At 39.0% G+C, this 24,561-nt stretch overlaps 1 protein-coding gene across 1 annotated transcript in view; it reads right to left on the minus strand.

Annotated features, from left to right (window-relative positions):
• Positions 1-24,561, minus strand: part of PTPRN2 (protein tyrosine phosphatase receptor type N2) — a 1,483,255-nt gene that overhangs the window by 75,030 nt on the left and 1,383,664 nt on the right. Inside the window, exons 19-20 of the mRNA XM_007952571.1 lie at positions 14,486-14,559; positions 5,758-5,835 (exon numbers count right to left, since the gene is read on the minus strand). Coding sequence (XP_007950762.1) covers positions 5,758-5,835; positions 14,486-14,559 — 152 coding nt within the window. The remainder of the gene's footprint in view (positions 1-5,757; positions 5,836-14,485; positions 14,560-24,561) is intronic.

Raw genomic sequence — 24,561 nt, forward strand, 5'->3', positions numbered from 1 at the left:
TCACTGCCCCTGAGTCAATTCTGACTCACAGTGACCCCCACTAGGTTTCCAAGGCTTATATTTTTACAGAGTTAGATTACCTGATCTCTCTCCCATGGAACAGCTGATGTGATTGAACTGCCAACCTGGTTAGCATCCAAATGTTTTACCCACTATGCCACCAGAACTCCTTATCAGTGTTGGAAGGGAGTGAACATATTTCCCAGCTCTTAAGACTTCATAGCATAATACTTCCCGAAAATGGAAAATAGAAATTGATAGCTGGCCTATTTTCTTAGTCAATGTTAATAAGAGCGATAAGAGTTAACATTAATTGGGCACCAACTGAATTCATGCTGATTGGCCATTTAATCAAGCACTTCACTCCTCTCCCTTGGGGTTTATGCCACATTTGGCTAGCTAGGAGAAGTACTTAGTATCTGATTTTATCTTGAAATTAGCTTATTTGTCAAAAAGGGTAGGTCAGAATTTCTAGTAAGGCTTGCAATTCAAGAGTCTTCATCTTGGCTTAGCCACACCTAAGTGGATTAGGGAATGGTGACTATTCCAGTTATTATGCTGATGTCCCAATTCTTAGAGCTAAGAAGACATTTCTATGTTCCAGTGATAGGACAGTGCTGAGTTTAAATACCCTGGGTTTATATGTTGTATTCATAAACATTTATTATGCATCTAAACTTGGCAGAACATGTTGCCTAGAATTTTAGTTTAGATACTAGTGTTATGTATCTTCCAGACACACTCAGAGTTTCATAACGCATGGAAGCTGCCACTGGGAAAAGAGGACATCATTCTACCAGCTCATTCTAAAAATAGGAAAGATGGGATGGCATATAGCCAACTCCCTTCACAGTTGATATTGGCTACTTAGAAAACCCTATGGGGCAGTTCTACTCTGTCATATGTGGTTGATATGAGTTAAAATCAACTTTAAGGCACCTAACAACAACAAGTTGGTATAGGGTATGGAGCCAGAGTATAAGGCCAAGCAAGTATGGGTCCAACTAGAAAGAGTGCCATGATTAGTGATGCTGTTATTGGAGGAAGATGAGAGTGTGGTGATAAGAATGCCAAGGATCTGTGCTGAATTACTCTATAACCAGGCCCTTACCCCTACTACCTAAAACAAATCCTTGGCTCTCTAGTCCACACCCTGCAGAGATTTCTTGTCTCCATAAACATTGTCCTTACACTTTTAATCTGATTAGACTGCTACACATTTGCACTCATATATGCTTGCATGGTTTACTGGACACTCATAGACAAGGAATTAGATGTATATCTTCCACTATAATATTTACTTCTAGAAATTTTTTATGTAAATCAAATGTTTGGAAATATAATTCTTTAAATGCATAAGGTGTCCTTATAGAAAGAGTTCTGATCACTAGGTAATAAATGGTTTCCTGAAGAAAAGAATCCATTTGAAAAGTCAATAATGAGAATGAGTTTAGCTACTTTGTGTTTGGGACTGAGTCTGAGACAGGAGGAAGCAGGAGTACTGGGGAGAGAAAGTGATGGGGGAATCCTTGGATGGTGTAAACAGTTGATAGGCTTGGCTATTAACCAAAAGATTCAAGGTTCAAATCCATTCAAAGGCAGATCAGAAGAAAGGTTTGGTGATCTACTTCTGAAAAACTTATATAGCACAGTTCTACCCTCACAGTCAAATTGCTTTGAAGAGGGGAGGGGACTAGCACTGTTGAGGGCCAAACCCTTGAGGGCCAGAGTGGATCTAAATGTTCCATAACTATGTAAAAACTAGAGGAGCTGTCTTAACCCCTGTTCTATCTAGTTCTCCTTCATGTCTAGAAGTGATGGGGCTTTCTGTTTTTCTTGCTGAAGAACTTGGAACTGTCTTTACTATTCATACTCTTCCCTTGTTTTCAACCCTACCTGCCCTGTGTCCTCTCTCTCTGGACTTTTGCAGTGGCCAGTTGTTATTAAAACGAGCCATATAAAGGTCTATTTTCTTCTGAGGCATCTTTTATGTTGCTACCTTTCTTATTAGCCCTACTTCACAATCACCCTTTCTTACATGGATTTGTTCATCAATGGCAGAGAAGAAACACCTGTTAACCACTCCCAGAAAGGAGCCTTATTGATCCAGAGAACAAGTATAAGATCAGCACTCTTACTGAAAGGAAGATACTTTGATATTTTCTGAAATATGTGTTAAATCCCTTAGTTAAAATTTATTGTTGTAGAGGAAGAGTCATAGATGAATCTTGATCAAAAGGGGGAAAAATAAAATGGAATTTCAAATTTTCATGGACTCTAGACTTTCTGGAGCAATGGAGGGTACATGAACCCCTAAAACTATTACTTGAGATAATCTTTAATCTTAAATCAAAAATAGCCCCTGAAGTCATTTTAAAACTGAGTGATAGTTTAGCTTAACTAGTATTATGCTTTTTTAAGAGCTCTCTATACTCAAACCAAACCCACTGCCATCGAGTTGATTCCAACTCATAGCATTATATGTGCAGAAAGTGTTGAATTGGTGTAGATTTTGCTGAGTATATTCTCAACAACAGCAGCAAAATAAATAAAATTTAGGCCAAAAAATTTATTGTTGTTGTTAGCTGCTGAGTTGGCCCCGACCCATAGCAATCCCATGCTCAATGGAATGAAACTTTGCCTGGTCCTCAGCCTTTCTCATCATCAGTTGTGATTATGTGATTAGTCCACTGTGATCCAACAATCACACTGGATTCACTGTGTGAGGTTCACTGGCTGATTTTCAGCAGTAGATAGCTAGGCCTTTCTTCTTATTCTAGAAGCTCTGTTGAAACCTGTTCAGCATCATAGCAACATACAAACCTCAACTGACAGATGGGTGGTGACTGCATATGAGGTGCACTGGTTGAGAACTGAACCTGAATCTCCCACGTGGAAGATGAAATCCTACCACTGAACCACCAATGCCCCTATCTCTGGATCACAGATACGATAAAATGAATTAATTTAAACAACTGCAACTACTTGTAGTGAACAATAAAAAATATTTCAGCTCTCCTATTTATTGGCCATGTGAATATGGGCAAATTATTAGCCTCTCTAAACCTCAGTGGTTGTGAAGATTATATGTCAAAGCAAGTAAAAGCTTTTGACACAGTACCTGGTACACACTAAGAGGTCAATGAATGTGAGTAATTGTTTTTGTTGCCAAGTGTAAACTTGTCCTCAAGAAGTTGTGATTCTGTTGAAAAGAGGTGCTTTGCATACATGAACTAATGGTTTTCTTGATGGGTGGGTGATTGACACCTAAATCTGGCAAAGATGAAATAGTATGGGAGGCCCTGGAGTTCCTGGATGGCATAAATGGTTAAATGCTTTACTATTAGGCAAAAGGTTGGTGGTTTGAACCCACTCAGGTTTACCTCAAAAGACAGGCCTGAAGATCTGCTTTTGATAGGTCAAAGCCTGGCAAATGCTATGGAGAAGTTCTACTCTGCACACCTGGGGTCACCATGAGTCAGAATCGATTCAATGGCAACTAACAACAATGATAGTGGGTATCACTAAATGTCATACATGAATATATTCAGTTTTGGATAAAGGAATATAAGGTAGAATAAAAGTTCTGCAGTGATATTAGAATTCTGTAGTTATTCCTTATCTCACTGTAAAATTCAGAATATTCTTTGTCCCCTTTGCCTAAACCAAACCAAACTCACTGCCATCAAGTTGATTGGACTCATAGCAACCCCTCCTTGGTTTTCCAAGGCAGTATCTCTACAGAAGTAGATTCCCCAATCTTCCTCCTTCTGAAGGGCTAGAGGGTTTGAACCGGCAGCCTTCCAGTTAGCAGTCAAATGCCTTGGGTGCTGTGCCACCAGAGCTCCCCCCTTTTGCCTAAGAATAAGAAATCTGACACAAGCATGGTATAGCAGGAGTACTGGACTGAACATGAGTCTTGGATTCTCTGAATTTTTCAATTATAATTCTTAAGGGCAGAACAGTCTTTATGCTTTTAGGAGAGTTTTACATAATGTAAGGAAAACTTTCTAACACAAAAAAGTTGTCCAACAATGATATGGACCCCAGGTTGCTGAGCTCTTGGTGACCAGAGGTCTATGCACTTGGGGTGGATGGTCTCATTGTGGATGGAGGAAACTTGAGCATCTCATGGGTGGTTGGATTACATGGTCCTCAAAACCATTCTAATGCCAAAGCTAAATGGTTCTACGTCATACTTACAAGTTTGAACAACATAATGCAAGAATTCAGTTTGATTTTGTTTTTTTAATAGTGTTAAGACAGAGGTGGAGCTCTGGTAGCGTAGTGGCTAAGATACTTGCGTGCTAACCAGACGGCTGGTGGTTCAAACCCACCAGCCACTCCTCAGAAGGAAGGTTGGGCAATCCTACTTCTGTAGTGATACTGCCTCGGAAACCCAAGGAGGGGTCGCTATGAGTCGGGTTTGACTTGACGGCACATAACAACAACAACAACAACAAGACAGAGGTAAATGGAAACAGTCTGGGATAATACAGATATGTTTCAGATGTTAGTTCCCTATCTTGATGATTTGGGCAAATTATTCAATCTCTCAGATAACTGCTTCATTTATACGACATTTATACCTACCTCTAATGTTACAATGAGTATTAATATGCTGTAATGCAAAAGATGCTTAGTAGGGCTTCAGTAAATCCCGACTTTGCAGAAAAACCCTGCAAAGACTACTCCCCAGGGCAAAGGAAAGGTATACATTCCTTCTTTTAGATGGAAAGAGTTAGAAGATGGTTGATGGGAAAGTTGGGAAAGGGAATTAGAGGCTATAAAAAATATAAAATGTGTGGAATACAAGTGACCTCAGTGACCTTTAGCCAACAAATTTATTTTTGACTCTTATGAACTACTAAATTAGAAAACAGAATCACTACTACTAATCTGAAATGGCTCAATAGTTATAAATTAGCATGCTCCTAAAGCTTGATTACTTGTGCTACTAGACATAAAAGGCACTTCATTCCATGGTTGTTACTACATTGAATGGCAAGTCCTTTTTCATATCTTTGTCCTTACAGAGCTTTTATCTGTGCCAGATTCTGGGGACACTTGGCATAAGCAATACATAAGAGATGTTTTATTATTGTTGATGAATGAATAAATGTGTGTTTGTATGGATATCCCATGGCTCTCTTTTCCAAATACATTCTCATATTTGGCTTTGTAATGAGATTAATGATTGAGGAGGGAAAAGTGAGGAGAAAGGAAAACCCATTTGCCCTCCAGATTTTGCTCTTATTAGCTAATGTTAACATCAGTTCCCAGTCTTTGAGCTTTAGTCTTGGTGATCTAAGGGTGTGTTGAATGAAAAGAGACCATCATGGGCTTTAAAATGCATTATAGATAATGTACAAAGAAGATGAACTATAATTTGAGCACCATTTTTAATCTTCATAAAATAAAACAGAATAGATAAGAAACACATTTGAATAAAATACAATAATTCAAATAATTCTATTCCCTTATATTTTGTAAAACAAAACTGAAGTGGCTGACAAAAGTAAGAATTTTTAAAATACTGATTTTTTTAAAGGGAATCTTTATATCCTAGACATATTTAAGTTTTGAAAAAGTTTAATTCTAAAAAAATTAAAGGACTAATAAAATTCTGAAGCCAAGTACCAGTTGATGAACACCTGCAAACAAGTTTGAATTGACTTAACAGAATCTAAAGTATTATTCATGATCGATTTATTAATATCTTATTTTCAGGAAAAAAAATTAATTAATAAAATTCACCTGCCAAAAATCAGCCACAGTAGCAGGAAGTGGTCCTTGGGTTGCAATATATGCAGGATTCCTAGGATCATGATCCATCTGTAAAGAAGATTATAGTAACAAAGATTAGTTTAAAGATGTAAAACACAGGTGAAGGGGGAACTGAAGAAGGCGTATCTGCACTGAATACCATCTTAACACCATCACCATCACCAGTTGCCACTGAGTTGACCTGACTTATGGTGACCCCATGTATATCACAGGAAAACTGTGCTCCACAGGGTTTTCAATGGCTGCTTTTCTGGAAGTAGATCACCAGGACTTTCTTCTGAGGTGCTTTTGGGTAGACTTGAACCTACCAACCTTTTGGTTAGCAGCCAAGTGTGTTAACCATTTGTACTAACCAGGGACAGAAATAAGGGAAAAAAGAAAAAAAAAAACAACTTCAGATTTCTTTTTTTTTATTACCCTTCCTTGATTCCAACGTGCACTCATATCAGACAGCAGAGTACCGCAACTTCTATGCCCTGAACCTGGGCTATCACATCTGAAATGCTTTTCTTACATGAAAATTGAGGTTGTAAGAACAACATCAACAGAAGTGAAGGTCAGCAGCCCATATAAACCAGATGCCAATAAATTAATTTACTAACATTAAGACCATGCATGCTTGGCCATCCTGACCCTCCGGCAGGGTGGTGGAGACAAGGGGAAGGAGGGCAGAACAGGCTCAACTGGAGCTTTCTAGGCCCCCTGTGCAGGAAATGTTTACAAGTATGCAAATGATTTCAGAGCAATTCAGCTAGTGTTCCCAACGTGAATGACCTTCATTTCCACCACAGGCTGTACATGGTGTTCAGAACAATGAGTCCATTTGTAATATGCACTGGCACTGGGCTGGCAGAGGTTAATCTTAAGCTCTTACCAGAGAGGAAGGGTACCATTCATCCATGCACCATGGATAAACTCTTCAATGTCCTGAAAGAATTAATTAACAACTGGCATCCTGCTGCCCAGAAAGAGTTAACTCATCTACCATGAGAGCTTGTTTGTGTTTACCCCCAAAAGCAGGCTTGCTAGAGCTGAGTCTTTGGGCAGATTCTGCACTGTGAGTGCCCATACTTCACAGGCGATATGTCCTGGCCTGCAAGTTGCTAATTTCTTATTCTGTTTCTACCATGCCAAACAGGAGACTAAAAACAAACAAAAAAGAATGCAGTTGTGGTGTGTATGGCTAAGCTGATTTGTCCAAATGCATCCTGCTAGCCTCAGTAGGGGAAGTTTGGCTTTAAAGACCTTAATTATAACATTTAATTCAAAGACTGACTAAACAGAAGAAAAGAAATCTGAGAAACAAAGCCTTGCGAAGCTAATAGGATTAAAGCACAAGGCTGAGAGGTACAGATGGATAGGGTACATTTCTGTCCCCTAAATCGTAAGGCTTGGTCATTCTGAAGAGAACAGAAAGACATGAGGCTCGGTGTCAGCTAAGACATCTTCACTGCTGTAATTCCCAAATTACTAAACATCTCCCAACACACCCCAAAAGAGACCACAGGAACCAGCTCCAGAAGATATCAATGTTGGTGGAAGCAAACACATGTAGAATCTCCCCTTCCTGCAAGACTGTACTTATTCATAAGCCTTATGTAGTCCTTTATTTTTTCACATTCAATTGTTAGAATGTACTCTTTTGATATCAGGTTTTACTTAAAAGATTGTAAATACTCTGTATTTAAGGATAATGATTTGAATGCATTTCTCAATACAGGGAAAAATGGGAAAGTTTCAACCATACATAATTCTGAACTGGCACATGAAGGACTCCAGTTGTACTTTTCCATGTCACCTTAAAACACTGCCTTGCATCTATGTTTGAAGAAGAATCAATGTGAGGCATGTTATCTTTAATAGTAATCTCGAGAATCTGTGCGCAGCCTATCAATACTTTCCGCGATGATGGCTGTCAGCATAAAAGAATGCACCGAATGTACCTTATAATTATGTACACTATAAAAGAGGGAAAGAGCATAAAAGAACAGATGTAAGTTATTCTAACAGAGCAACAATATGATGCTAGCTGGCAGGGAGTGGGGAGGGAGGAGCAAGAAAAAAGCCTTCATGCATCTAATTTAGTGATTCGTAATTAAAACTGGACCTCATTTTGAAATTCACCACAACACACACAATACAGGTAAAATTATGTTACTCTCACTGAAAGCCCCAATTAAAATGTTTCAGTAGAAGAACGCTTAGTAGAAATAAGGAGTTTTGATTTTTTAAAATATGCACTTGTTGGGGGTGACAGTTATTTACTGAGACCCTTGCCTATTCTCTGAAAATAGTTATGCATAAAAATTAAAACCCCCACCTCCTTTCCAAATGTGTGTGGTGTATGTATATGGTTTTGTTTTTGCCAAAAGCACTTTAGAGAGCAACACATTTTAAAATTGTGAGGATGTGCAAACTAGCTTATTTAGTTGCTTTCAAAATGAGATAAGATGTGATTAAAAGTAAAAATATGGACAGAGTTTCAAGAGGATAAATAAGGCAACTTTATGAAAGGTCTTGACTGTCATGGTATTTTCACTTGCTTAAACCCATCACTTCAAATACTCAAGACAGAAACAGAAAATCAGGCATGTTGTGAGAAGATGCTACAATAAGGAATATTTGCACACACTCAATTCTAGGAACTTGGGACTTTGCACCCTTGGCCTTTCTCTACTGCTCAGCTACTGTCATAGAACCACTATTTAGAATGTGGTAAGTATTTTAAGAATGACACAGAAGTGAGATGCATCGCGAGTTTAATAATAGTTCAAAAGACAATTACAATTATTTAATTCCCGGCACATTCTGTTTTACAGAAAATAATTATGGGCAGAAGCACTTTTTGCTTGTAGCAAATATAAGGCAACAGAAAGCCTTATCGTGGTTTTATGCAGTCTTTAAGTGAATAAAAGGAAAGCAAATATTGAACTAAATGAACAGAAGTTTTATTAAATTTAAGACTTCTAAGGAAAGAAAAGTGTATTTAGAGGAAATCAAGTAAGTTTCCATTACCACTATTTTTTTTCCCATGAAGGGGTATGACTGACAATCACAGCATGGTATATGTGTCCTCATCTCTCTTGCCTAAAGCAATCTGTTGTCATCTAGTTGATTCTAACTCATGGCGACCCCATGTGGCTCAGAGTAGAAATGTACTCCATAGGGTTGTCAGTGGCTGATATTTTTAGAAGTAGATCTCCAGACCTTTCTTCCAAGGCATCTCTAGGTGGACTTGAATTGCCAATCTTTCAGTTCGCAGTCAAGTGGGATAGCAGGTCTGTTCCAGTTTCCTCTGACCCTTGTCCTTAGTCTTCCCTACTTTCTCTCTCATTATTTCCTTGTAGTATATTTTTTATTTGTAGCAATGTTATGTTCATACATACAGCAGGACAGTGGAAAGTCAATGAATCTCTTGGGTCTCAGTCTTAATATCTGTGAAATGCTGGTTGGCAGTGGGGGTGAGGGAGGTTGGATGATATGCTAAGAGCCCTTTTAACTCTGGAATTCTATAGGCACCTCTAGGTGCAGACTCATATATGCATATATGTGTATGTATATATCTTAGGTTTTTGTCAGTTATACTGATATCACCAGTGAAAACCTGTAAATTTATTAATTTAAAAGTCATGCTGTTAGGTAGGCATGTTAGAACACGTTCTATATTCTTCACTTCTGAACTATGAGATTAAAGGACTTTACTTCTATAAGCAGAGAGTTTATGTTTTCTAGTTAGCACTAAGTGGCCGGGACATTTGAAGAGGGAAAGTAGTGCCATTGTTAAACATTTTCACCCATAATGGAAGTTTTCTGCAGTAACACTGCCCAGGCAGAGAAGTTGGTATCACAGAGAATCAAATGTTATTCATTGCTTTGTGATTTCATGTAAAATGAAGATCAAAGGGCATCATGACCCAAGAATAATTAGCTAGTAGTGCTTAAGGCATTTGACTGCTAACTAGAAGGCTGGTGGTTCAAACCCACCAGCCACTCCTTGGAAGGAAGGTTGGGCAATCTTCTTCTGTAGTGATACTGCCTTGGAAACCAAGGACGGGTCACTATGAGTCGGATCTGACTCTATGGCAGTGGTTGCATTTGCATGACTTTTTTTAAATTTTCATTTCAAAAAAAGGAAAACCATTTGCTTCTGTTCAATCTATTATCTATGTGGTAGACTGATTCTCAAAAAGACACCAAAGGAAATAGAATATGAGGAACACTTGTTCCTATGTATTTGTAAATATAAATAGTTGAAAAAAAAACCCAGTGATTTGTCTTCAGCTATAAAAAGACAATTGTTAAATAAGAATGAAGTGATTGGTTTTATCTTTAGGAGTGCTAATCTGCATAAAGAAAGTAACTATAATCACCCCAATATTCTACACAAAGCTAATTTCATAAATAAGGATTCAGCAAGTTAAGACCATTAAGAGCAATATTCTGAGGCTTTGAACAGCTCAAGAACAGCTCATTAATGAGGAGTTGTCTGGTGGTAGTGGTGGTGAAATGAAGCAGATTCTGCTCTCAAACAAGCCACTGGCCACCGTGAGCTCTGACTCACACCACAGTCTCAGGTGAGATCTGGGCCAACCATTGTAGGAGGGGTGGAGGAGGACAGGGTGTCATACTTATTCTAAAATCTTACACACTGAGTGAATATGCATTTGTATTTCTCTCTACCCACCCTTACATCTGCCTTTTCTAACATTTAAATCAAATTCACAGAACATTTTCTTGAAAGCAAGGAGATACCAGGCCTCAGTTTTCCAGTGACATTTCCAGAAACCAAGTCTTAATACAAGAATTTTGGGGAAATTATAACTTTAGGAATTAATGAGAAAGAGACTGACTATCAACTTGATAGACTATCAACTTCTTGAGGGAGGTCACGCTGCATTTCTACTAATAAAAGAGAAACTGGGAATGGTTTAATGGCTTAAAATTTTTCATATTTTATTTTTATGGGTTGAAATTTGTTTAAGTAAAATAGTGAAGGCAAACCCTAATTATACACATATATATGTTTAAGTATAAATATTTTCTGAGAATGAAAGAATTGGTTTCCTATTTGGACAACTTCTTATGATTATCAGGATAGCCAATGTATCATCTTTTTCAGATTAGTAAAGTCCCAATTTTAAAGCAAACCTGCTGCCGTCAAGTCCAGTTCCAACCCACAGCCACTCTACAGGACAAAGTAGAACTGCCCTATATGGTTTCCCAGGCTGTAGTCTTTACAGAAGCAGACTACTACGTCTTTCTCCTGCGGAGTGGCTGGTGAGTTCAAACAGTCAACCTTTTGGTTAGCAGATAAGTGCTTAACCACTATACCACCAGGGCACCTCTTGTCCCGTTTAAATTAGTTAAACACATTTTTGATTAAAACTTTAAGCCATTTTTTACCTTCCTTAATAAACAGCAGAATGATGACTTAAGCTTATTGTTAAGTGTCATTAGGAATTTCAGAATTATTCCTGGTAATAAAGCTTGTATGTTGTGTTTGAGCAAACTGTCATGTTAATGATATTCCTCAGTCTGGTGTCTTCTATAATAGCCGGATTGAGTTTTTAAATGTAGCTGATGGGCTTCTCTCTCACACACCCTATGCGGGAAAACAGAATTCCCATTTACTTTCATGACCTCTGATTTAAAAGCAAAGATTGCATATTATTTACTACTGGATGATTTCCCTGAAATTTAATGAGGACTAAGTACAAATATGACAGATGTAATTATCATGGGTTTTATTCTGCACAGTCAGGGTCTTCTTGTGTTATAATTGCAAGCTTTTCATTCAATTGCTGCTAGTAAGGTTATCATTGTACTTTCAGTTATTTCAGAAAGAAGAGGCACTATAGATTTCTTTTAGTCATTCTTACAACTCACAATAAAAAAAAAAAAATTGTGGAAAATGGAGGAAAAATACAAAATGGTACCATCAAATTACCTCTCTTTCCTAGCATCACTTTCTGGCTCAAGTCCCTACCCTGTGAGGCCTAGGGAGGTCATGCTGAATTTCTACTAATAAAAGAGAAACTGGGAATGGCATGAAGTACAAGAATTCATGTCACACGCACACATCCTCTAATGCCTGTGTGTGCAAGTGTAAAAGCTGTCAGACAGATTCTAAGGTTAATACAATTTCTGCACCAACCACCTCTGTTCACATTAAGACTTGGCTTTAGCCTGAAATAGCTTAGAAATCTGGGTGTAGGAACCTATAAAGTAGTGGAGAGTTGAGCATGGCCATAAACTGAACTTTATTCTTTTAGACTTGAAAAGAATTGCTTTATTCTTCACTCTGGCCTTATCATTCGAGTCATTCTAGAAAAAAGGAACTGCAACAGGAAGAAAACAGCTTTTTTTCTTTTTCTTTCCCCTAGACAGTTTTAAGTTGACATCACTAATGCTCATCTTTTAGGGGCAAATCCAAGCCCTTATAAAACCCAACTTCACAAGAAATGATGCTATATACATAAAACAAGAGATCAGTCAATCAATGACGCTTTCATTTGATTTTTTTGAATTAGAATAGACAGAAAAATACTCAACACATCACACTGTAGTTAAGGAAGGCTAAATTAATGGCTCCAAGTGGTATATTTGAAGCACAAGATGAAATAAATCTTTAAAGTCTATCTCTGCTGGAAGTAGAGAAATTAAAGCCATGAGTCATTCCACTCTTTCTTAAAAAAATAAATAAAAGTCTAGGCTCAGGTGGGTGTAGACTAAGTGTGATAGACTAACTCTTCACTTTTAATTCACATTTTCAAAGCCAAGTATATTGTATTGTGCTTTCATTGCGTGGGGTTGTGAACATTTCAGAAATGTGATTTGATCCATGGTATGCTGGAGTCTTAATAATAAGCTATATAGAATAGATACACTGACATAAACAGAATCAACAACTATAAAAATGGTCTACTATCAATTGCTTCTGCTTATAATCAGATGGGTGGCTGTTTTGATATAAAGCTTACTACTGAAGAAATAAATAAGACTGTCAATACACTACATAAGGGCATGTTATGATTCTGGAGATGACCCACTGTCTCCCAGTAATCTAACCCATTGTGATCTCTACCCTCCAGATTCATTAGAACAGTGCTACATCTTTCAGGGACTATATTTCATCAAAAGTAAATCTGAAATTATAGTTTGATGTCTTGATGCTTCCCAGAAGACTAAATTAGAGGAAAAACACTTTAAAGAGTTGGATACTGCAACCAATATTCCTCATAAACATATATTAAATCTCTGCCTTTCCTCTGGCGTTGGGTTAAAATGCTGTCAACAACGCTTACTAAAAAATTCTATCTTGGAACAGCTTCATTTCACTCTCTTCACACCTACAATCACCCGAACTTCATTTTGAAAAGCCAGCTTGAGTCATCACTTAAATCTGACTTTTTAACTTCTCTCTACCATCTCTTCTTTGTTTAGCCTTTAGGTGGCTCCTAATTCTCCCTCTTTCAGGCCTATCTGCTACCCCTAAGGCTCACAATGGAGGAAAAATATTCAAATGGTGCAGAGAAGATAAAGCTGACAGGAAGAGATCCACATCAGGAGTGGGTTGGTAAGAAAATCTCTGGAAGATAGGAAAGCCTGCTTCACAGGTGGGCTATCTGAAGCTACTATGACTATTTTTCCAGAAACATAAGGTACTTCAAATGTCTTGTACTCCTTTAAAAGTCAGTCCCTCAAAATCATAAATTAAAAAAAAGGGGGGGGGACCAGGTTTGCTGGTCTGATAGAGCCTAGTAGAACCCCTAAGACTATGGCTGCTAGTTGCCCTTCAGTCTGGAATTGAACCCACTCCTGTGGCTCCCAGCCAAACAAAAGAAAGGCATATGAACTGAACATTTATATTAGGTAGACACACTCCTTGGAGAGATCAGTCATGGGAGAATAGAAGGGCTGTGGCATGCACAGGGAGACAGCTGGGGGCAGGAATACATGGGAGGGAAGGACACAGGGAAGAGGTAACTATGAGGAGGAAGTGGAAAGAGAGCTGTTGCACTGTGGGAAATTGCAGTCAATGTCATGAGACAAAGTGTATGTGAACTGCCATAGGGCAAATAAATTTGCTTTGTAAACTTTCACCCAAATTATAATAAAAATTGAAAAAAAAAAAAAAAAACGTTCCGAGTAAGGAAAACAATCACAAAGTACTCTCTTTTTCTTAAATGAAAGACTCCCACCCAACTCGTGTAGCCTTAAAGGAACTAACTATAATTCTGAATCTGCCTTAGTGGCCTTAATTGTTTAAAAAAGTGGCAGGTTTGCATTTAGCTGCCCCTTTCCCCTGAAAAACTAGAGGAATAAGTAGCTCTAGAAAAGGGAAATACAACCAATTAAGAATTCTTCCTAAAAGTCAAAGGTTCTTGTCAATAAATTACCAAGGTGCTGTTGCTGGACATTCTATATGTCACTACATACATATATATATGTCACATCACTTCCACCTTGCTTAATAAAACAGCTGTCATCTGGTGCAAGAGGTCCAGACACCAAAGCTCAAGAAGACAGGCTGAGGGATAGAGAGCCAGCTTTTGTTAATTCTGCTTGAGATCAGTTACCAGCTTACTACCTAGAGCATGACACAGACTTGTTTTCCCATTAAGAACTCCTGGGTTGTGGCTAGATCTTGCTGAGAAAGAAACCAAGAGCTGACTCTTTACTCAGGTTATATACTTACAATGGGGCTGGCGTTGATATAGTCAGAGTTGCTGTGGCTGTTTTCCGGCTTCAGTAGTATCCTGGAGTGATCATCTGCAAGCAACCCCAAGAATACACAGTTAGATTTCTGAACAGCTCTTGGTCTGCTTCAAGAATATGTTATGCTGATCTACCTTAAATGTTTGATGCCCTTCTCAGCCTACAAAATGCCACTTCAATGCTCTCTTTGGAATTCCCCTCTAACTGTGTGATTTTTCCTTTTAATGTACTTTTTCCTTTCTGCCCTCCGTTTATGACCCTTACTTTATAGCCTAAGTGGTTTAAAAACGAGTGTTGGGGGCAGGGGAGTGAACTCATGTGGTAGAATTTAGATTTTCTTATATAATTTTCAAATACTAACATTAGGCATTTCTTTGTGATACTTAAGGAGCTCTGATGGTACAGTGCCTAAGGCATCTGACTGCTAACTAGAAGGCTGGCAGTTCAAACCCACCAGCCACTCTGTGGAAGGATGATGGGGCAATCTACTTCTATAAAGATTTATTGCCTTGGATACCCAATGGGGTTCTCTATGAGACAGAATCAACTCAATGGCAGTGCGCTTTTTTTTTTCCCCCTGTGATACTTTATTTATCTCAAAACTCACTGCTATTAAGTCAGATCCAACTCATAGTGACCCCTCCTTGGGTTTCCAAGGCAGTATCACTACGGAAGTAGATTGTCCAACCTTTCTTCCGAGGAGTGGTTGGTGGGTTTGAACTGACAGGCTTCTGGTTAGCAGTCAAACACCTTAGGCACTACGCCACCAGAGCTCCCACATTATGTATAATATACTTAAATATATATACTTTATATGTATATCACAGCATATTACCAAATGTGTCTATCAAATAGACACATTTGGTAACATCGTAAATAAATATAAACACGACTATTAAACTGTGGGCCAATTTTCAAAATAGAGAGTTTTATAATCTAAAAAGGGAATCCCTGGGTGGTGCAAACAGTTAAGTGTTCGACTACTAGCCAAAAGAATGGCAGTTCAAACCCATTCGGAGGCACCTGGGAAGAAAGCCCTGGCAATCAGCTTCCAAAGGTGACAGCCTTGACAACTCTATAAACTACAGTCCTACTCTGCATATATGGGGTCACCATGAGTCAGACCTGACTGGACAGCAACTAACAACAATAATCTAAAAAGAGCTAAATCCTTGAAAATACAGGAATTTTATTTTAAAAGTGAGAACATAAAAAAAAAAAAGCAGTTGGAGAGGGGACTAGAGGAGAAGTTTATAAGTGGAAACTTGTTGACAATAAATGTACCTCAAAGAGGCAAAATAATTTGAATTTTGTTGAAATCAGACACAACAATTGGGATTAGTGACACTTCTGATCTGTCAGAGCCCAGTCCATTTCATACATGGATTATTCTTAATTTCGGTTCTGAAATAATTACCATTCTGCTTACTGTGGCAACGACTTTGCCTTGTTTCTCAGGAACTTTGTTATTTTTGGAATGTGGCCTTCCATGGGGAGTCAAGAAAGGAACAAATGGGAAGGCAGGGACATTGGCTGGGTCAGCTTTGGAAATGTCAAGCTGGCAAAGTTCACAATGGAGGGAAACACCCCTGAGTCCTCCCTTTTCCCTCTGCCATCTCTGGGCACGTGCTCACCTCTCTCTCTTTTCTGCAGGTGTCAGCTGAAAACTGAAAGTGATACCACGTATATCTGTAATCCTTTGCTGCAATGAATACCTTTCTGATGGTACACACAATATTATGTACTTTATTTTCTTCTGAGAAAATAAAAACAGCCTGGGGCTGGAATGGTAAGAAGCAGGATTTCCAGTGGGGGTGAACTTTTCACCTCTGGTCCAGTTTCCCTGCATTTCCAAGGACAGACCAGCTTCTGGAGACCACTCCCTAAGGACATGGCTCCCAATAGTGAAAAGCAGTTTAGGAGAGGCAGCGAGAATGCACAGATGCTTTGCTTTTGTTTGTGCTTCTTTCATTTTTCTCAGTGATTATACTTCTTTGTTTATAACACATTCTAGGGCTTGGGAAACATGGTGAGTCCTGCAAGTGATGGAATTTGGAAAGTATCACCTACTGGAAACGAATGCATCTGAATGTACTTAAGAGTAAATTGGTAATTCCATCAATCTTGTTAAAATATTACTATTTCCAGCCACAAAGAGAAATGATACATTTCTGATACATGCTAAGGCATGGATGAATCTTGAAAACATTGTGCTGAGTGAAGACAGACATGGGATGACAAATATTGTATGATCCCTCTTACGTGATACAACTATAATAAACAGATGCATAGGCACAATTTTTTTTTAGTGGCTATTAGGGGCAAGGAGAGGGAGAAATGTGGAATTATTGCTTAAGGAGTACCAAATTTCTGTTTGGGGTGATAAAAAATCTTTTGAAAATGGATAGTGGTGTTGATTCTACAACATGGTGAATGTAACTAATGTCACTGAATAGCACACTCAAAAATTACTAAAATGGCAAAGTTTTGTTATATATGTCTTACACAATAAAATTTAAAAATATTAATCTTAACTTTTTCAGCCAAGATCAAATAGATAAGAAAAATCTAGAGTCAGGGAAAAGAGCTTATATATTACATGATATATTTATATGTGGTACATTACATGTACCCAAATATTGTACAAATGCTCTGAAGGTATTTATGATTGTAGCTGCCAAATCATTCCACCAGCATTTATTTGCACTATGAATAATGGCACAAAAATCACATGAACTGAATGAATGGCTTTGGACTCCTGAAAACTTATTCTTAAGAGATTGAAAAATTTGCAGTGGCAGGAAATTGAAATAAAATTTACTAGAAAAATTGGTCAACTCTGACATTCTAACCCCCTAGAAACACTATCATAAAAAAATGAAGTTCAAGAAGCTCAGTTTCACAGTGTGATGCCACATGGACACATCAAAGCAAGAGATGTATATTTTACTTTGAAGTAGGTAGCCTTTTCTAAAGGGGTGGACTAGGCCTATTGTTCCCACCTGCATGGAATTGTGGAATAAAAAAGCAAGACTTCTAGCTGCTTCCAGAGGGGCTCACAGGAGCCCGGCCTCATTATAAATATTTTCAACACAGACAACTTTAGGTTCTTATGACAGTGGCAACTGAGGATTGCTCCTGATTGTGTGAGAAACCTTTACAAAGAGCAGGGTCACCAGCAAAAGAAAGCGGAGTGAGGGGATGGGGAGGAAGAATTACAGCTTGCAAATTCCTGGCTTCAGGAGTTGCGCATTTTGAATGTGCTAAAAGCGGCCAGAGACAAACCATCCCTCCTTGTGGGCTGAATAGGCACTTAGAGAAAGCCCAGGCTTTAGAGAGCAGGCTGCTTGGTTGGTCTCATCACAAAGGGGCTGTGCGGCACTGCTCTGTAGGCAATAGGCAGCAAAGAGAAGGTGGCCTTGCTTTCACTGGGGTTTAGTAAATAAAGTATCAGCTAGAGCTTCTAATTGAAAAATTAAGAAAATGCTCTATAAATTTGAGAATCTCTTTGAAATAAAAATGCAACTTCAGAGCATGGCATTCTAAAGGTAGATGGGGACAAACTATTTTATGCATCTGAGCCTAAACTTGTGCTGTTGATTTTAACTCAATGGGGATTCCACAGAATTTCTCAAGTATCTCTTTTTTAAGAAGTATTATTAGTTGCATGTGTTTCCCTTTTGGTTACCCTTTTAAAGATGAGATTTAGGGTGGAGTAAATGTTTCTGTGCTTGGCTGCTAACTGAAAGGCTGGAAGTTGGAGCCCACCCAGTGGCACCTCAGAAGAAAGGCCTGTTGATCTATTTCTGAAAAATCTGCCATTCAAAACCCTATGTTGCTTCTCAGCAACAGCCAAGCACCTTGAGGGAGGGAGTCACCAGGCCTGTGGGTTCGGGACCATGGTCTTGGGAGACATTGAGCTCAACTAGCACCACATGGTATATATAATTCTTGTTCTACATCGTACTTTGGTGAGAAGTGACTGGAGTCTTAAAAGCATCCAAGATGCAACTACTGGTCTCTTCTAGTCTGGAGCAAAGAAAAGTGAAGAAAATGAAAGCCATACGGCAGTAATTAGTCCAAGGGTCTGATGGACCATGGGAACCTCACCCCTCACAACCCAAAGATCAGAACTAGATGGTGCCAACTACTCGGAAAGGGATTCAAAACTGGAGATCCTGGATAGAGTGGGAGGGAAAATGTGGAAAAAATTCAAAAACATAAGAATGACCAGAATTACTGGTCAGATAGAGATGGATAAAATTCCCGAGACTATGGCCCTGGGTTATCCTTTGGGCCTGGAACTACACTCACTTCCATGGATTAGCTCTCAGCCAAATAGCAGAAAGGTCTACAAGCAGAACACCTACCCCAAGGAGATGTACCCCTTAGACAATCAACCATGAGAGCTCAGAAGAGCACCACTTGCATAGGGGAAAAGCTGGACAGACAGGAAGGCATAGGTAAGGAGGACACAGGGAAGGGGTCGTCACAGACAGGAGATGACAGGAGAGCTGTTTATTGTTGGGATTGTAATCGGTGCCGTGAAACCAAACGTGTATGAACTCTGGAGGGTGAAACGAATTTGCTTTGTAAATCTTCACCCAAATAACAATAAAAAGTTACAAAAAAACCAAAACCCTATGGAGAGCAGTTCTACTTTAACACACATTGAGTCACTCTGAGTAGGGATCTCAACCACAGAGCAGTTAATTTGTTTTGAGTCTAGGACAGAACTTCAAAAACTTTAGAGTTCTTCTACCTTCCAATCCTATATTTGATTTTACAGCAACAGGTTGGTTCTAAAATTAACAATGAAATGATCGTGTTTTTAATATTGGACCATTTTGAGCCTCAATTTGAAATAACTTGAGATACCCTGGAAGAGGCAGAGTGATGCTGGCTGGTGTCCAATGGAGGGGGGAATAATGTAACAGAGGTTGCAATGACTTTCATTTTGCTAGACAAATCTCTTAACTTTTTTGTGATTCACTCTTCCTGTTCTTTAAATGGACCTGTCCTTTTTTTTTTTTTTTTTTTTTAAGAGGTGTTATGAGCGCCTATGACAGGATATCAAGTTCTGAATATCCTAAAAGACAAGTTCTCTTGAAAGGCAAGGTTTAGTATGGTTGCCTTTCTCCTTAATCATGGAAAGGAAGACAGAATGGTATGGTAGGTCTCTTAGATTCATACAAGGTCAAAAAGCAAGTTGGAGGCGAAGCCAGGGCCAGAGCTGATGAGAGCAGAATTCTCTCTCTCACTTAATCTTCAACTTCCAGAATACTGCTCCTTCCCATTCCCAATGTGAAACATGTGAACCTTCTCCTGGGAGCAAATGTAGCACAATGACTTGAACCTCTGGGCAAGAATTTAAAACCACCTACAGACATGTCCATTCAGCAGGAGTGCTCTTCAAAATCTCAGTCTAAGAATACACTTAAAAACCAGGAAGACATGGAAATTCGAGTGGCTTCTTTCTTTCTCTATCTGGCCCTATACCTTTTGAGCTATTTTTCCGAGTAAAATATACTGACTGACTTGCTGCCATCACTGCCACAAAAAAAAACAAAAAATTAAACCACTTGCTATCAGGTTGATGGTCGCCACTTATTAGCCAAGTGATATTCAAGTAAATTACTCAATATTCTGACTCACAGAGACCCCCAATGGGGTTTCTGAGGCAGTAAATTTTTACGGAAGTAGATTGCACCATCTTCCCTCTGCAGGGTGGCTGGTGGGTTTAAATTACCAACCTTCAGGTTAGCAGTCAAATGCCTTAAGCACTATGCCACCAGAGCTCCTTGAGTAAAATATACCATCATACATTTTATCAGGAAAAGAAGGAGAAAAACATGTATCATGAAAAAGCTTGCTAAATTAACACATTGAGTATTTTCCCTTTTCTGAATTACTCAAGCATTTATGTTGTTTAAGAATATTTCACATTTCTCTAATATTCCATATTTTCTATAAGTGGATTCACATATATCATCTTCATTCTTCCTGGAACACTGTGACAGAGATAGGAGAGGTACTGTTCTGGTTCCCTAGTGCTGCTCTGATAAGAATATACCACAAATGGCATGGCCATAATAAACAGGAGTTTATTCTCTTACAGTTTGGAGGCTTTAAGTCCAAGTTCAAAGTGCCAGGCTCTAGGGGCTGGGTGAATCCTCAGGTCCAGCTCTGCCTCCTGCTCCCAGCCCACTGGAGCTAGAGGCATTTCTTCACTCAGACAGCTGCTGGCTGCTGAGGCTGAGAAGCCCCAAGGTTCACAAGTAAAAAGGCACAGTTGCAATGTTACCAAACCACATGGCAGGCCATTAACTCAAGTCCATTGTAAGTCCCAAGGTCAGCAGAGCACAGCAGGCTGCTGAGCAACAACATGGCTACATGCAGGGTCCGAGCATGCCATAGGCTAGAGACCATTCCCAAAGCTGTTTCTTATACGGGAAGCAGACCACATACCCAAAGGCAGCTACTCAGCTGCTCCCAGTAGATTCCACCATGGAGTTGATTACTAGTTTCATCATGGGGAATACTACATCCAGCTGCCCAGCCACAAAACCAGGCCCAGCCAAGTTGACACACAAACTTAACCACCACAAGTACTATTTTAGAACTTAAGAAACTAAGGCCCAGAAGGATCAAATGATACACTTGACGAAGACCATATAGTCAGTAGGAAAAAGCACAAGGTTTAAATCCCAGCTCTCACACTTATTACTACCACCACTTTCCCTTGAGTTGACTCTGACCTTTGGTGACCCCATGGGTGTCAGGATAGACCTACGCTCCACAGGGTTCTCAGTGGCTGAGTTGTCAGAAGTAGGCTGCCATGACTTTCTTCTGAGGCACCTCTGGGTGGACTCAAACCTTTAACTTTTTGGTTAGCAGCCAAGTGGATTAACTGTATCACCCAGGGACTCTCTGTCTCTAACAACAACAACAAAAATAAAACCACTTGCTATCAGGCTGATGGTCGCCACTTATTAGCCAAGTGATATTCAAGTAAATTACTCAATATTTTAAGCTGTCAGCTTTCTCATGCAAAATGTAGGATAAAAACATCTAACTCATAGAGTTGATGTGATAAATGGTATATGGACAGCACTCACTGTTGAAAGGAATTTAAGAACAAGTTTAAGATTACAGATGGGCATGTGCTTTGTTGAGTAAAATTCATTTGAACTGGTAAAACTTATTTATGGTACATCAGGTTGTCAGTAAGCATAAAAGGATGTTCATAAATGTCAACAGAAGAAACAAGTTCCAGAATTTCTTCTTGATTCTTCCTAGGGCAGAGAACTCTTGAAGACAGACCAACTACAGTGCTTTGGGAGACACTGAAACTTCATCGTAAGTTGATTCATCCTAACATTTCCCATAATCTAGATCATGTTTCATGTGGACACATATAAGGTAAGTACACGGAGGCTTTCTTTGCCGATAATGTTATCCTACAATATGGATCCCCAAGGTTAGTATTTTCTTAAATTTTTGGTAATGCTACTCATATTAAGTAAACTGATATATATGGGTCAACAATCTTCATATCATGAGTAGATAGACTCCTTCATATTGCATGCAGATTTATAATATGAATTAGGACAGCTATACAAGTCACTGGTTAACACTGGTATTTGATGAAGGAATTTCTTCATCCAAGTGGACTGCCAAATGTTCTCTGGCGCCTCTCCAGCTGTCTCAATTTTCTGTTAAGATTTAGATAAAATAATTTAAACTGGCAGAATGCCATATTTTTTATTTTACTTTGATGATATTGCTAATGGAAATATGGAGTCAGTCCAATGATAGTCCAGTACTTTGTTCCCTGAATGTCAAGACCTGAGTCTTTAATTGGGCACTGATGCACTAATATATGATCAACACATGGTTTGGCTATACTCAGGGTATCTTTTACTTGATTGGTAGATGGAAAAGGGTACTAGTGACTGTAAGTTCCTTCCCCAATTTCATGTGGTCCATTGATGATTTAATATACTGAAAACACAACGCATGAAATTATCATCAATATAAACCAAAAACCAAACCCACTGCTCCTTCCTACAGGGTTTCCAAGGCTATACACCTTTATGGAAGCAGACTGCCATATCTTTCTCTTGTGGAGTGGCTGGTGGGTTTAAACTACTGACCTCTGGGTTACTAGCCAAGTATTTAACCACTGCACCACTGGGGCTCCTATCATCAATGTACCAGCTGCTAATGTTGCTCTAATGGTTTTAGCCAATTACATGTGGAAATGACTGTATTTATTTGGACTTGTCATAGTTTAGGCAAAGTAGTAAATTATTGTACCATGTTTGTTTTGAGACTGAGAAATCTCATTTCTTTGCTGATCCAGGAGCCAGAAGACAAGCAATAGTATGTAAAATAGGTTTGCTCTGAAAAGCTAAGTCTTCTTTACAAGAAATAATTGCTCATACTTCTTTCTATAAACTTTCCTTCATCAGTAAGTCCATGTGTAGTAAGGAATTTGGCCTTGCCCAAAGAGAAGCTGCAGGCTCCTGGGAGAAAACCTCTAAACCTTTGGAATTCCCTCAGTGATAGTAGTGTCTTTGTTATTCATTGTGGGCCTCTTGTACCACTCCTGATAATTTATGTTAATGAAATGACTTATGGTGGGCACCTTGGGCCACATGAGATCAGCCCAACCTTTTTTTAGGGGAGGGCAGGGCTGAAGACTGAGTTCAGTCATGTGGACAATGGATCAATCAATCCTGTCTACTTAATGAAGTTCAATAAAATCTATGGACACCTAAGTGACCTTCCCAGATTGGCAGTACTCCATGCATACTGTCACATATTAATCCTGGAAGGATAATGCATCCTTTAATGGATGTTTTGTGTTTGGAACTATCCCAAACTCTGGCCTATGTGTCTCTTCTTTTGGCTGATTTTCTCTATCTTTTCTGTATAACAAGGACCCCTGATGATGCAATTGTTAAAGCATTTGGCTGCTAACCAAGAGGTTGGTGGTTTGAAGCCACCAACCACTCTGCAGGAGAAAGATGGGGCAGTCTGCTTCCATAAAGATTTACAGCCTTGGAAATCCTACAGGGCAGTTCTACGCTGTCCTATTATAGGGTCATGATGATTCATGATTTAGAACTGAATCGATAGCAATAGGTAGTGGTATGTATCCCTGTAATAAACATAACCATAAGTATAATAGGCTTCAGTGAGTTCTATTAGTCTTTCTAGCAAACTAATGAACCCGAGAGTGGTTTTGGGAAACTATTAAATTTGTAGTTAGTATCAGAAGTGAGGAAGGTGTCATGTGGACTCTTTCCTCTAATTCTACAATTGGACCCTGACTCCCTGTAGCTGGGTTCAAAAGTTTTGGGCAGACTTGGCGATCTGCAGATTGCACCTCAGATTTTGTAGTTTGGCTAACTCTGAATAGTCAGTAAATAGGAAAGCGTTCTGCTTTTAAGTGTTTTGGAAACGGTTAGCTCAAATTATAAAGATCATCAAACATTTAAGAAGGAAAGTAAGAGAGTTCTGTTCAGAGCCTCCTTGGATCATAATGTAATGCTGCATTTGGGCAAACTGGAACAGGCAAAGATCACATATTCAAAAAGCCGCCCTACATCTAAAGATAGTCACAGGCAATACAAAATGAAATCTGTTACATCTCCCTGTCCAGGAAGTACACGCCCTACTGATGATGAGTAGTCAAAGACATTAAGAGGGCCATGTTGCACTTCCCAGCATCAAACACACCAAAAGCAGCTCTCATAGAGTAGTGATGGTAGCCTGAAATTTGATGGCCATGAGGTTTGGTCTTATATCTAGTTTATAAAATTGTTTCAGCAGAAACAATTTAATTTACATCTCTCAAATGGCAATCCCCAAACAGGACTACCCATTTGCTTGGTAGGTGAATGGCAGTGTAAGTAGGTTATAAGGCCCCAGAGCACAGTGGGATTACCATTCTCTAGGCAATATCAACTACACATGACTCTTACCTTTGTGTATTTATATGGAAAAGGAACACTCAAGGAAGGAAGAAAACAACTCCAAATGTTCTCA

This window comes from Orycteropus afer, unplaced genomic scaffold (assembly GCF_000298275.1).
Source record: "Orycteropus afer afer isolate SDZICR_OR568_19922 unplaced genomic scaffold, OryAfe1.0 scaffold00347, whole genome shotgun sequence".
Classification (NCBI taxonomy): Eukaryota; Metazoa; Chordata; class Mammalia; order Tubulidentata; family Orycteropodidae; genus Orycteropus; species Orycteropus afer.